This window comes from Equus asinus, chromosome 5 (assembly GCF_041296235.1).
Source record: "Equus asinus isolate D_3611 breed Donkey chromosome 5, EquAss-T2T_v2, whole genome shotgun sequence".
NCBI classification, from domain to species: Eukaryota; Metazoa; Chordata; class Mammalia; order Perissodactyla; family Equidae; genus Equus; species Equus asinus.
In genome coordinates, this window is record NC_091794.1 from 101,828,469 (window position 1) to 101,842,642 (window position 14,174).

General features: G+C 59.3%; 1 protein-coding gene across 5 annotated transcripts in view; it reads right to left on the minus strand.

Annotated features, from left to right (window-relative positions):
* CROCC (ciliary rootlet coiled-coil, rootletin) overlaps positions 1 to 6,587 on the minus strand; it is a 40,611-nt gene extending 34,024 nt beyond the window's left edge. For 3 of the 5 annotated variants that reach the window (XM_044769771.2, XM_070510961.1, XM_070510959.1), the window contains exons 1-3: positions 6,432 to 6,583; positions 5,481 to 5,622; positions 4,086 to 4,240 (exon numbers count right to left, since the gene is read on the minus strand). In XM_044769771.2, coding sequence (XP_044625706.2) covers positions 4,086 to 4,240; positions 5,481 to 5,622; positions 6,432 to 6,491 — 357 coding nt within the window. In that variant the 5' untranslated portion in view covers positions 6,492 to 6,583. Of the gene's footprint in view, positions 1 to 4,085; positions 4,241 to 5,480; positions 5,623 to 6,431 lie in introns of all 5 variants that reach the window. The other 2 variants (XM_070510960.1, XM_070510958.1) reach the window with 2 other exon arrangements.
* Between the last annotated feature and the right edge of the window lie 7,587 nt (positions 6,588 to 14,174).

Consider the following 14,174-nt stretch of genomic DNA (forward strand, 5'->3'; position numbering starts at 1 on the left):
AGGTCAGGTTCCCACCCCTCCATCGCCTCTGCTGCCCACTGCTTCCTCCACCCCCAGGCAGCTTACAGCCCCTCCGTCAGCAGACCCTGCGGGCACAGGTGGGATGCTGACCCAGCCCTGGCTGCCCCCACCAGCCGTGGGTGGAAACCCCTAACCTGCTTAGGCACCCACTGGTCCCAGGGGCCCCTCCAGCTGTTGGGGAATGGGGGAGGGAGGAGGCAGCTGAGGATGAGCAGGACTAACAGGGTAGTGACAGTGCCCAGGGAGAACCTACGGGGACAACAGCCCAGCCTCACTGGCTGTGACACTGGCCCACACTCACCACCCACCTCCCCCGCACCTGGCCGGCTACAGCTCAGGCAGGGCATTCACATGCCCACCCCTCCTGGGTCCCAGGGAAGCCAAGAGCAAGGGCAGCTACTCTCAGCAGTGCTAATAACGCGCTCAGGCCAGGTCAGCAGCAGGTACAGGCTCCTCCAGGCCTGCTGGGACCCAGTACGCCCAGGAGACGCTCAATGAGCCACAGAGAAAACTGAAAACAACCTCATCTCTGTCCCCCACTCCCCAGGGACAGCGCTGGGGCAGGGCGATGGTGGCCACTGGAGTACCACCCACAGGGAAGGACTGGTAGGGGCTGCTCGGGGGGCATCACCTTGAGTTGGGAGAAGAGAGTCTGAGGGGATGGGGGAGGCAGTGTCGGGGGTCCACCTGTCAGGTGGCGGGCAGTGTCCACATCTGTGTGTGGTGGCAGTGGCACCAAGATGCCGTGTGTGTTGTGCACTGATGTGGTTGTACTTCACTGGGCGTGGGTGGGATTTTTTTTTTTTTTTTTGAGGAAGATTAGCCCTGAGCTAACATCTGCTGCCAATGCTCGTTTTTTTGAGGAAGACTGGCCTTGAGCTAACATTTGTGCCCATCTTCCTCTACTTTTTTTCATATGTGGGACACTTACCACAGTATGGCTTGCCAAGCGGTGCCATGTCCGCACCCGGGATCCGAACCGGGGAACCCCGGGCCGCCGAAACAGAATGTGCGAGTTTAACCGCTGCACCACCAGGCCAGCCCCTGGGCTGTGTTTTGTCATTTGTCTCCACATGGGACCCTACGTGCCTCTGTGTCTGGGCCTTCACGGGGACTTGGGTGAGGTGACATCTGTGGTCACAGGCCTACATTGTGGTGCAGGCGTTGGGTATGTCTGTGAGTGTACCCATGTGTTCACGTGTTTGTATGTCTGTGTGCACGACCATGAGTGGGCGGGTTTGGGGAGTGTGTTGGGGCTCTGCATATGTCCATGGTGCGTCGGTGACCCCATACTTCGTGCACATCCACGAGATGAGACAATATGTCATGTAGTCTGAGGAATGGGTCTATCACAGTGGTGCGGCTGTGTCTGGGTGACATGCTCTGCGCCCGGTGGGACGGTGTGGCGTCTGGCTGTGGGTGTAGCTTACGCGGTGCCCAGTCTGTGAATCTGAGTGCATCCCCCGGCGGGGTTGTATTTTGGTGTGTAGCATACTTTGCACATCTGTGCGAACCAGGTGCTGTCTGCTCCTGTGCATTAGCGGGGTTCGGGCAGTCACGGGGTGCTCACCTGCTTCCCCCAGTGCTCACAGCCAGACCCAGGCCCCTCACGGCCACACCTCACCCCTTTCCACAAATGTGGCCCCTCACAAAACAGCCTTTCAGTTTTACTTGTAATTCAAAAGGGAAGGAAGCTGCCACCAAGCCAAGATGAAAGAAGTTTACTGTCTCCCCTGGCAACCGCTGCCCTAGGATCCGCATTCACTCACTCTGTCCAGGTTGCCATGGACACTGGGGGAGCCCAGGGAGGCGGGGCCACTCCCTCCTTCCCATCCCAGCTGCCTTGCCCAACACCAGCTCCTCAGGGACAGGAAGAAGAGGGCCCTCCACAGGGCCCTGAGGTCCTCCCTCCGACCTGAGAGGTGGCCACTGGGAGCCCCTGCCTCAGTTTCCCTACATGCAGTCAACAGGACACAGATCCAGACCTGGCCTCCATTCCCCATCGCAGGGACGCTGTGGGGTTTAAAGGGCCAGAACGACCTCACTGACAGCCCCCCAACCCTGCCTACATGCAACAGTTACAGCCACATGGGCAGGCCCCACCAGCTGCGGGCACAGGGACAAGTGCCAGCACGGAGAGACAGTATCGCAGGACCTAAGAGCTCCAGACCAGGGGTCTCAGCCCAGCTCTACAACTGACCTTGGGCCTAGCATGCTGCCTTCTCAGGGCCTCAGTTTCCCCATCGGTAATAAGATGATCTCCAGACTCTGATGGTCTCTGTGGACCTGTCCCCAAGGAAAGGCCTCGAGGTCACCCTCACACAATCCAGCCTCCAGGGGGGCCTCACTTACACCAGCTCAGACAGAGCACAGTCAAACCCAGCCTCCCTCGACATGCTGCTCAGGCGCCTCCCCAGACACATGAGGGCATTTTCTAGACTAAGGCAGGGCCCCCTATGCTATAGCCCCAGCACCAGCAGCTGTGTCCTAGCAGAAAAGGGACCTGCCACTTCCCACCTCTTCTTCCCTTCCCCTGCCAGCCTGGGGCAGCGCTAGCTTCATTGTCAGTCAGAAGCTGGCATTTAAGAGGCAGCCCCCTGGGGCCTGGCACTGCCCCAGGGGCCAAAAGAGGAGAGACCTATCTGGGAGGGGGCTGGCTCAGGGCCCCGTCACCACCGACCACGCGGGACTCGGGCCAACCCACCCAGGGCACCCCCTGAAAACCCTGGGAAAGCTGGCTCTGCACTGTCCCCAGTACTAGGGGCCACTGCGGGACCCCACCCACTCCTCTGCAAGTCTCAACAAGTCGGGGGCTTGTCCAGGCGGGCAGATACCAGGACAGGACGCACCCCACAACCACACACAGAAATGCAGATCCCTCTTCCCAACACGGGTATGCAAGCCCCTGCGTAGACAGGCCTGGCTCAGGGGCCCTCGGCCAACCCTGGCTCTGCCAGTACCACACAGGGGACCCTGGGCCAGCTTCAATCTCTGGGCTTCAGTCTCCCACTTGCACCATCAGAGGATCACGTCTGAGGTCGTGCCAGCCCAGGGCCAGCTGTCCCGTGGAACTTCCAGCCCAGTTATCTCTTCTTAGACCCAGGAAACAAAACTGTAGTGCAGGGCCCTGGGCTGGGAGTCGAGAAACAGCCTTAACAGGCTCTGTGACCCCATCACAGTGCTTTCCCTCTCTGAACCTCTGTTACCTCCTCTGTTGAATGAGCATCATAACGGTCCTGACCTTGGTGCATTAAACGTAAAGAACCCAGCGTGTGCCTGGCACATAGTAGGCACTCAATAAGTGGTACCTACGATTACGACTGTTACTACCACCCACACACCCCCATCTGCACACATACTCCCTCCCTCATGCAACTCTCCTACCAACTTTCAGCCACCATCAACTCCCCAGGGTCACCTCCCATGAGCCTGGAGGCCCAAAGGAGACAGGGCATCAACAGCCAACTTGCACCTCTGGCCCTGAGACGCCCACAAGCCTGCAGCACAGGCCCCCAAGGGATGTGAATCCTGTCCAGACATGGAGGCAAGCAAGCCTGCCTTCCTCGGGTGGGCCTCCCCCGTGGGAAGTGGCAGGAGGTCTTGTGGCCACCCCAGAGGGCCTGCAGAACGCTGCCTCTGCCTACCCCAGCCTGTCCCAACCGCCAGCCATTGTTGGGTGGACCCCAAGGCCACGCAAATGGGAGCATAGGGAGATGCCCAGAGACTCAAGTTGGTAGGGGCCTCTAGGGGTCTTATTCTCTGTGCCCCTCACCCCAAGCAGGCCTGGGACAGACCTGCTTGATGAGATACCCCTAGTGGCAGGTACTTTATTCCATTATCTCAGGGATTCCTCCGCATCATAGTACCATCCCCACTACAGAAAAGAGACTTAGAGAAGAATGATTTACTCCAGGCCATTCACGTTGGCAGAGCCACAGCTGGAACCCCGGCTGGCCTGCGGCAGGGCCCACATCCTGCCCCGGGTGCGGGCCTGCCCCAGCTGTCTCCCCACCCTCACAGCAGGGGAGCCCCAGGCCCAGCTTTCAGCCCCGGGCAGCACCCACCCTCTCGCTGACCGCATTGTACTTGATGGCCAGCTCATCACGCTCGGCCCGGCTCTGGGCCAGCAGGTCCTCCACGCGGGACAGCTCCTGCTGCAGCAGCTGGTTCTCCTCCTGCAGCGACAGCATCGATGCCATCTCTGGGGTCGGCAGAGGGGCTGGAGAAGGACAGCGGGCACAGGATTGGCTTCTACCTGGGTTCAGGGGGCCGTTCTCCCCCTGTGGGTGCCCGGCCCATCACTGGAGCAGGAAGATGGACCAGGCCCCCAGGAGGAGCCTGGTGGGAGCGGATGCAGCACTGGATGGCATGGACAGAGCTGAAGAACAGGAAGGTGGGCAGAGACAGGCCTGGAGCTAGACGTGGAGTGGACACAACCATAGCTGAAGTGTGGCCCCAGCAGGCCCAGGGGTGAACCACCCAGGGAGGTTGAATCTAGGAGTCAGAAGACTCAGGCCTGAATTCTGGCTCCTTCCTTCTCCAATTACTGCTCTTCCGCAGGCCTCAGTTTTACCAATCTGTGAAATGGGTGGAACAGTAACCAGACCAGGAGAGCAGGGAAGCCTCACCGAAGGGAAGGGCTCCACGTAACTTCTGAGGCCCGAGCTTAGGATAGTGTAGGTCAGGTGATGGGGAGGCGGAGGAGGAGGATGAGGAAGGCCAGAGGGAGAAGTCAAAGTGTCCTCCCATCCTGTGGGCTCCCCGTCCCCCAGCCGGAGAAGTGGACACACACCACGGGCCTCCAGGCTCCTCCAGCCTGGGGTGCGGGCTCTCTAAGGCTCTCTGTCTGGGGCTCGCAGGGGCCCCAGTATCCCTGGTCCTCCCAAGGCGGTTAAGGTTGGACAAGGAGTGCGGCAGGAGCACCAGAAACGGCACCAAGAGAGCTGCAAACATGCCGGCTGCAGCTGAGTGCCTTCCCGGACGCTCAGAGCACATCCGAGGTGGTGGCTGCCGTCCGCCGGGAGGAGCAGGGGCAAAGTAGCCTTCCTCCCCACTGGGAATGGACAGCACCACTCCTCGGACTCCTGCAAAGCTCTGGGCTAAGCTGAGGTGCCCTCACCCTGTAACCTCAGGTTCAGCCAACTCACACCTTCCCTGGGAGGGAACGTGGTGTTTGGAGCTGAAGTGTTTGCAGCAGGCTGTGGGCAAGCAAGGAGGGGCACTCAGCCCTGCCTTCTAGCAGCATCGCCTGGGGAACAAGTCTGGGCAATTACACCTCTGAGCCTCCATTTCCTCATCTGTAAAACGGGTCCCTCCATTCTAGGGTTGTGCCTCCCTCAGAGAGAATATTCAAGAAATGAATGATAAATCATTAATATCATTATGACCATTGAGGGGGGCAATGTTAGAAGAGGGGGGATGTGGCAGTGTCCGTGGAACAGGAGAAGGACGGGTGGTACCTGGGCTCTCAGGCTGGGAGAAGTTGCGGGTGACAATCTCCCTGATGCGGGCAGGCAGGCAGGCAAGCTGACACTCCTGGGCTGGGTCCTGCACGCTCAGGCCCTTCTCCTGGCCCAGCCCCAGGACACTGCTCTCCAGTGTCTGCGGGAAAAGAAAGAGGGTCGGCAGGGTACCTGGGACCCTGGGCTCCCTGGCCTGGGTGGGAGAGGGGCAAAGTCCTGCCGCCCAAGATGTGGGTGCCCAGGAGACCCTCAGGAGGTCTCCAAAATGAAAGGAAGCCTGGGAGTTAGGATCAGAAAAAGCCCCAAGGGAGGAAACTTTTTTTTGGTGAGGAAGAGTGGCCCTGAGCTAACATCTATGCCAATCTTCCTCTATTTATATGTGGGATGCCACCACAGCATGGCTTGATGAGCAGGCTGTAGGTCCACACCTGGAATCTGAACCCGTGAACCTGGCCACGGAAGGATCCAAATCCACGAACCCCAGTCTGCAGAAGCCAAACGTGTGAACTTAACCACTACGCCACTGGCAGGCCCCTGGGAGGACACTCTTTGTCCCCTGCCCTAGGAAGGAGGCCCCCTTGAGGGCCAGAGACATGAACCAAACCCCGCCACCCACTCACAAACCCAGTCGGGGCAGCAGTGGTGGGGGCTCCAATCTAGCTCCGACCCTAGATGGGTGAGGACCCCACTGTGCCAGCACTGGTCACCCCAACCCTAAAACCTGGGAGTAGGGACCCTCCACCCGGCACAGGGCACGGGGATAAGGGAACCACAGCAGTTGAGTCCCACTCACGCCTCTACCCCCAGCCTGGCCCGAGCGGAAAGCTGGGGCCCCTGTGCACCCCATCACCACACCTCTCTCCCCCAGATGCGCCCGCCCCTCACCCACTCCTGCTAGGCCCGCGATCCCCTGCCCTGGACGGGGTGGGCAGAGCCCCCAAGACCCACCTGGATAAGGGTCTCCAGCGCCAGCTGGGCCTCGGACGACCCCTCCAGCCCCAAGCTCATGGAGGGGAGGCTGTGGGCACTCCTCCCCCCCTCCTCCAGGGCCCCGCAGACTAGGTCAGCCCCGGTGCCCCACAGCCGGACTGCTGCGCTGAGCAGCGGGCAGATTAGGCTTAAATCCCGCGGTGCAACCACGTGACCGCGGAGGTGGGCGGGTCCCCGGGAGGGGGAGGGGAATGGAAAGGAGAGGAGGGGAGGGAAGCGAGGCGGAGGGGAAGGGGAACAGAGAGAAGAGGAAGGATGACGAGGGGTGGGGGGGGAGGGGGAGCAGAAAGGCAAGGGGGTGGGGAGGTACCTGGAGGTGAGGACTTCCCCCCCACACACACACACACACTCCACTCTCCCCAGCAGCTGGGCCCTAGAGCCCTCCAAGTCCAGGGTGGGGTCAGCATCCAGGAGGCATGAAAAGCCAGAGTCCTCCAGACCATCTTTGCTGACCCAGAACGGGGCCACATGGTTTGCTGTATTTACAGGGTGCTGGGGTGACCTCCCTCATCAGGTGTAAGGCAAAGAAGTCAGCGGTGGAATCGCCCAGACCATCAAGGAACTGAATCCTCCACACCCGGGCTCCCACCTCCACCCTGCCACTGGCTGTGTGCCCTCGGGAAAGCAGCTTTGCCTCTCTGAGCCTGAGTACTTGTGTAAGATGAGGATAATATTGGCACCCACTTAATGGGATTTTCTCGGGGATTAAACAAAACATCGAGTGTGTATAAAGGTTGTGTGCTTCTGCGCTGGGCTCAGAGAGAGCATTCGCTAAGTACTAACTTCATTTATTTGAAAATCTGATGTGTGCAGTCCCTGTACCGCAGTCCCCGTACCGCAGGGGCCTGGGGCTCAGAGGTCCATCCACTGCCTTGCCTCCCATTGTTCCTTTCCTGTGCCAAGGAGGCTGGATGGCACAGTGGTTAGGCCTGCAGCTCTGGAGTCAGGGTCAGATCTGGGGTCGCACTGGCAACCCAGTTCTGCCACCAGTTGGCAGTATGACCTTGGACAGGTTACCTCTCTGAGCCTCAGTTTCCCCCTCTCTAAAATGGGACTAATGGGACTACCACGGAGAGTTATTGTGAGGCTGAGGGTGAAATGGGCCGCAAGGTGTAAGGGCTAGAGAACCGCAGCTGGCACGTAGCCAGCAGTCAGTAAATGGCGGCTCCTGTTCCTACCACCATCAGCTTCCCGGGTCCAGGCTCCTGCTGCCTCTGGGCCTCAGGGCGCCCTCTGCGCTAAGTGCAGTGTCCCATGGGAGGCACATTCACGATATCTCATTAAATCCTCACCTCCACACATTTCCAGATGAGAAAACCGAGGCTCCGAGTGTTTGGGGCTCCCACCTATTCAAGGCAAGGCCACAGCTCATTCCGTGTAGGCCACACAGCCTCCTAGGAAGTGCCTCAAGGGCAAGGCTGGGACATCTGCACTTTAAGACTCTACCACTGAGTCCAGGTCAGACCCAGGAATACAGCAGGTGCTGCATAAATGCACATTAGTCCAGCCTGGACCCCTCACCCCCAACTAGGGAATCTGCTCGGCAAATGGAAAACCAGGAAACAGGGCACACCAGGCCAAAAAGGTAAGCGCCGCCAAGTGGCCATGGCAACCAAGGCCAGATTTAGAGGCAGACAGCTGTCACTACAAAACCTGGGACCCCCATTTCCCACCTCTGGAGACCTTCCAGAAACCCCTCCACAGGCTGCACACCGTCACGAGAGCAGGGGGAGGCCACGAACACCCCTGGGGACCTCCAGCCCTGCCTGCCCCGCTCTGCAGACAGAGGGCCCCAGATGTGCGAGGTGAACTGAACTGAATTATTCTGTGTCTTCCCCCAGCCAGTGCCCTAAGGCCTGGGGGAAGGGAGCAGGAAGCCAGGACCCTGGGCACTGGGTCATACCAACCCTTGGCTTTGCCCCCAAACTTCTCCCGCTAGAGTCCTACTGGGTTCTGCAGATCCCAAGAAATGATATCTAAGCCCTCTGCATGTGTGCCGCTCTCCAACACCGGCAGCTTCCATCCAATTCTCGAAACAATGATTGAGTTCTTCATAGGAAAAGTCTGGATGCTACAGCGTCAGCCTCTCACTGCCGGGACTCCAATCTTGGCTGTGCCTCCCCACCAGCTGGGTGATGCTGGGCCAGTGACTTTGCCTCTCTGAGCTCCAGTTTCCTTATCCGTAAAATGGGACAATAATGGTGTCTGCTTCTAACCTGAGGATTAAATAAGATGACCCATGCTTAGCTGTGTGCCTGGATACAGTGTGGCAGAAACTGCCATGTGCTCACCAAAAAAATTTCCGATCCTTCTTAGGAAAATGGCTAGAAGCCAGATATGGCCATGTAGTCAAGTTCTGGCCAGTAGAATTAAGACAGAAAGAATGTTTCCCACTTCAGACCTGGCCTATAAAAACCTCCCATATGGGCCAGCCCTGGTGGCCGAGTGGTTAAGCTCGGCATGCTCCACTTCAGTGGCCTGGCTTCCATTCCTGGGTGCGGACCTACACCACTCATCTGTCAGTGGCCATGCTGTCGTGGCGGCTCACATACAAAAAGAAGAAGATTGGCAGCAGATGTTAGCTCAGGGCAAATCTTCCTCAGCAAAAAAACCCACAAAAGACAAAAAAAAAAACCTCCCATGAAGAATTGTTTCTCTCCTTCCCTGTCTACCAACTGGAAATAACCCTGAAATCCTACAGGATGCCAGAGCCACAAGATGGAAGGGGTCTGGGTCCATGGGTCACCATGCAGAAAGCAACCTGCCAACACCCAGCAGGACTTCTCATGAACCAGAAATAAACTTCTGTTGTGTTAAGCCTCTTGAGATCTCGGGGTTTCACCATCACATCAGCTAGCATTGCCTTAATTACTAGAGGTAATTAAGTTCAATGGTGGCTAAGTGTTGGCTATTGTTCCTGTTATCATTATGTCATTAGTAATCCTGGCTCGTCTCAGTCCCCAGCCTAGAACGTTGTGCCTGGTACACAGAAGACCCTCAGCCATTGTTTGGGGAACAAATACAGAGGGGACACCCTTTGCGCCATCCCCCCCCCCCAACCCCTGCTCAGCCCTTGCCCACCCTCCAAACCTGCTGTCTGCCAGGTCTGGCTGCAGGAACTGGCCAAAAAGTCCCTCCAAGATGACTCGGGAGTTTCAACCATACTAGCTGTTCTTGCCCACTTACCCCTTCTTTATTCTCCGGTTGCTAACTAGAAATTATAACAAAAATATTGAACCAGCCATGAGCCGGGCCCTGTGCCCAGAACTCTGCATCCGACCCTTATCTGTTTGACAGCCCCATATGTAGGTACTGTTCTACCCACTTGACAGATGACAACACTAAGGCTCAGTGACATTAAATACCTTGCTCAACGGCACCCAGCCACGAAGAGCTGAAGCCACAGCTAAGACCCAGGTATGCCTGGCTCCACAGTTTTAAACAATAACGCAATGGCTACCATTATGTTGCACTTACTGTGTGCCAGGCACCATGCTGCGTCTCTGATGTGTTGTACAGAAGCCAGTGCCATCTCTTCATGGCAGAGATGGCTCCTCATGGGTCTCCCCATTCCCCTCTTGTCCTCCCACCCCACTCTATTCTCAGAGAGTAGAGATCACATCCCTCTTCTTCTCAAACACCCCCCTCCCTACCACCCCACTGCCTCCTCTCGCACTCAGAATAAAATTCGAAGTCCTGCCACAGCATACAAGGCCTGCCCGATCTGGCCCCGACCTGCTTCTCCCACCTCCTCTCCTTCCCTCTCCCCTCTGCTCATTCCACTCCAGCCATGCTGGCCTTCTTGATGCTCAAACACACCAAGCATGCTCCCACCCCAGGGCCTTTGCACCTGCCATTTTCTCTGCGGGAATGTTCTTCCCCCTTCCTGTCATGGCTCACTCCTGCTTGTCAATTAGACCTTGGCCAAAAATGTCACCTTCTGAGAAAGCAAACCCTGACCTCCCAGCAAAAGCGGTCCCTGCCAGTAGTCAGTCACTGTTTTCTCCAACATGTATGTTGTCTGTCTCCTCCAAGGGCAGGGACCAGTGGGGCTTGTTCGCTGCTGTCTCCACAATGCCTAAGGCCCAAAATACCAGGAACAGCTGCTGAATGAATGAATGAATGAATGCGAAGAGACAACAATATAGAAACTAAATGAAAAAAAAAGAAAAGAAAAAGAAACGATGCTCCTGGGCTTTGGCGGGGGTTACATTGAGCAAGTCTTGGCCATGGATGACGTTACTCATAGACTGGGATCCCAGAAGGACCCCAGTGAACACATATCCAGCACCTGCCACATCGCAGGAGTTCAGGGATCCCAGGGAAAATCAGGCAAGTGCCCCCCACAGGACTCCTGGGTGGGAAGGGTGCCTAGTCTCCAAGGGCTGACCCCGGTCCCCAGAGCTTGAGAGAAAGATGGGAGAGGAGGCGCTAAGTCAGGGAAACTCCCAAGATCCCCGGATCCTGACTCCCGTGGTCTTTCCTGAACCCTCCCTCCCGACTGAGGAGCCAGGCCTGGCTTAGCCTCCGGCCACTCCTGCCAAAGGATTTGTTTATTAAGCACCTGCTGTGGGCTCAGCTAAGGAAAAGGGAAATCTCAGATGAAAACAGGCAGAAGGCAGCCTCATGGATCACTCCCCCAGGGTCCCAGTCCCCTAGACAAGTCCGGGCCCCAGAGGGAGCTGGGCAGACTGGCCACCAGGGGACAGACATGGGCCCAGAGCACTGCCCTCTTGGGTTTGCATAAAAATCACGTTCAAAATGCCAAGCTCAGAGACTGGCACAGGGGGCCGCAGGCCTCATTTCGAGAAACCCAAGGAGGGCCCAAATCTCTGCACAGGCTCTGCCATCTTGGGCAACGCCATTGACCGCTCTGGGCCTCAGCTTCCTCGTTAGTAAAATGCAGCTATTTTCCACTCCGCAGGGCCGCACTGAAAGTGAAGTGACATCGCACACCAGGAGGGCAGGGTCGGTGCCCGGCCCACAGGAAGCCGCAGGAAGGGATCTGCTGTTCGTGGTGACCGTTGGGAAGGGCCGCCCACGACAGCTCAGCCCGGCGGAGCGAGGGACCCCCGGCTGGGGGCGCTCGCCGTGCGCCTGCAGGCCGCCCAGCTCGGGCAGGCCCCCGCCTCGTCCGGCCCACCGGCGCCCGCGAGAAGCGGCCGGAGAGGGAGCAGGGCGGCCTGCAGGATGTCCGCAGCGCCCGCGGCGCGCTCCTCCGGCGAAGGCGCCCCCCAGCGTCCCAGCGCCCCCGGGCCCGGGACCGCGGCTCCCGCGCCCCCAGCGCCCCCGGGCCCGGGACCGCGGCTCCAGCCCGCCCCCTGGCGCGCGCCCGCCTGCCCGCCGCCCGCGCGCCGCATCCCAGCCCCGCGGCCTCCTCCCGCCGGAGCGCGCCCCGCGCGCCCGAGCCCCTGGCCCGCGGGAGCGCGCGCCGCCGGCCTCCTACCTTCGCGCGCGCCGCCGCCGCCGCCGCCGAGGCCGAGCGGGCCGGGCCGGGAGGGGACGGAGGGCGGAGCCCGCGCCCGAGCCGCCCGTTCCCACGTCGCCAGGGGCGGAGGGCACGCCCCTGGGGCCGGGGCGGGGCGGGGCGGCCGCAGGCAGCGTGCAGCGGGCTCCCTCCGCGGAGCGTTTACGGGGCACCCGCGCGGGAGGAGGGCTCCTCCGACGCGGTCGCACTGACTGCTCCGGACAGCCCCGCAGGCGGGGATTGTTAGCGCCTTCTGCATAATCGGGATAGGGAAGACTGGCAGTCCCCAAGGTCTCGGAGCTGCAAGGTGGCAGAGCAGAATGGCACCCAGACCCAGCTGCAGGGTCCCCCTGCCGCCTCGGCCGGCGTTCACTGGCCCGCCTTAAAGGCCTTCGCCTCCTGAGCCCGGCCATGACCCGTGGCGCGGGCCCACTGCGGGCTTTCCCTGCCCGCCTCTTTGGGGCCGCAGGAGCAGCACTGAGGCTTCTGTGACTTGAGCGTGGGGAGAATGTCTCCCTTCTCCTGTTGTCCTGCCACCTTGGAGGCGGCGCTCTGGCCTCAGTTTACTCGTCTGTAAAATGGTGGAACCCCATCTGCTGCCCATTCCTTCTCACGAGCTCGCGCGCCTTCCCCGAATAGGATGGGGTGAGAGCGTGGAGGACACCACGCGACTGAAACTAAACAGGGGTGCGTGTTTCTGTTGTAACACTAGGTTAGCTTCCGTCCGGTCACTGGCCCTCGCCTGCCGCTGTTCTTGAAGGCATTGGATCAAATCATCCACTTTCAAAGGGAGGCGGGTCTGAAGCTCCAGGCTGAGGGAGCGGTGTGCTCTGTTTGAAAATGCATGTTTAATTTTGTGATTTGATACTTGGAAAACAGTAAATGCCCAGAAAGCAAAGCGGCAGTCCTGCAGCTGCGGGTTCAGGCCTGCAGCTGCGGGTTCTGCGTCGCCCCATGGTGGGAGGGCACGCGTGGTACCACGTTCTATCTTTGTTACCGAGGAGCCTGGTTTTTATATCTGAGAAACCGCACTCCAGGCTGCTCATGTGCCCTGCGGGCTTGGAGGCCCCAGAGGGTGCAGCAAGGCTGTGGCCTGGGCCAGGGCTGAGAGCTATTGGTCGAGGGAGATTGGGGTCAGGGTCCGTCCCTGGCGTGTGGCTGCGAGTGGGGTGCCAGGTAGAGAGGAAAATAGCACAGTTCCCCTGAGGTGTCCCTGGCCCAGCCGAAGGAGGGCTGACTGACCTCTGCCAGTACGCACAGCCAGCCCGCACGTGCCCCAGCATAGCCCAGGTCTGTGTCACCCTGGCTGGAGTCCCCAGACTTGCTGGGTCCCTACCCAGACCCTGAAAGGCTCCTGGCCTCACCAGTCCACTTCTGGTCCTGCCTGCCCCTGCGGGGGCCCTCACTGGAGTGTTCCTTGCAGCACCAGGGTCTGCACTTGGCCCTGCCATTGCCCCTCCCTCTAGCGGACCTGCCTGTCACCTGGGTCTGCCCAGGCCCCTCTCCACCAGGTCTCCCTCAGTTACCAGTACCTGCACCTCGTGGGCAGGCTACAGGGGCTGCGTGCCACACGGTGCTGGCTGCTGCCTCTTGTATTTTCTCATTCTGTCCTCAGCCCCTCTGAACACTCCTGTGAAGCAGGATGTAGGCTGCAAAGTTGGTTCTAGGATTAGCTCCATTTTACAGATGAGGAAACCAAGACTCAGAGAGGGTCTGTCACTTGCCCAAGGACACACAGCAGGAAGTTCTATGGCTTCTAATCCCACGCTCTTTCTACTGTGCTGCCTCACATGAGACTTTGGGAGGGACAGCAAATATGGCTCCTCTCTCCTCTACCCTCTTACCTGGAGCCCACAGGAGCCTGTGCAGGGAGCTCCTCAGGGGGCCTCTGGCTCCCCTCTCTGTGAAGGGGCTCGGTCCCCTGCTGTGCTGATTCAGCGGCTCTGCTCGGCTCAGCCTGGCCTGTGGTCATGTGAATCCCCAGGGCTGCTGCCCACCAGTCACCCTGTCCCATAACCAGGTGGCACCCAGCCCAGCAACCCTGAGACCAGCCACCAGAAGGGAGTTGTGCCAGTGCTCACCTGCTCACTGTGGAGGGTTCTAAATCTGCACTCGGGTAACAGGGTAACAAGCGACTGGAGTTACCACCCCCGGGGTTGCTAGGGCCAAGTGCCTGCCAAATCCGGGCACTAGGCTGCGCTGGACTCTGCCCACCACCAGCAAAGCCACATCAA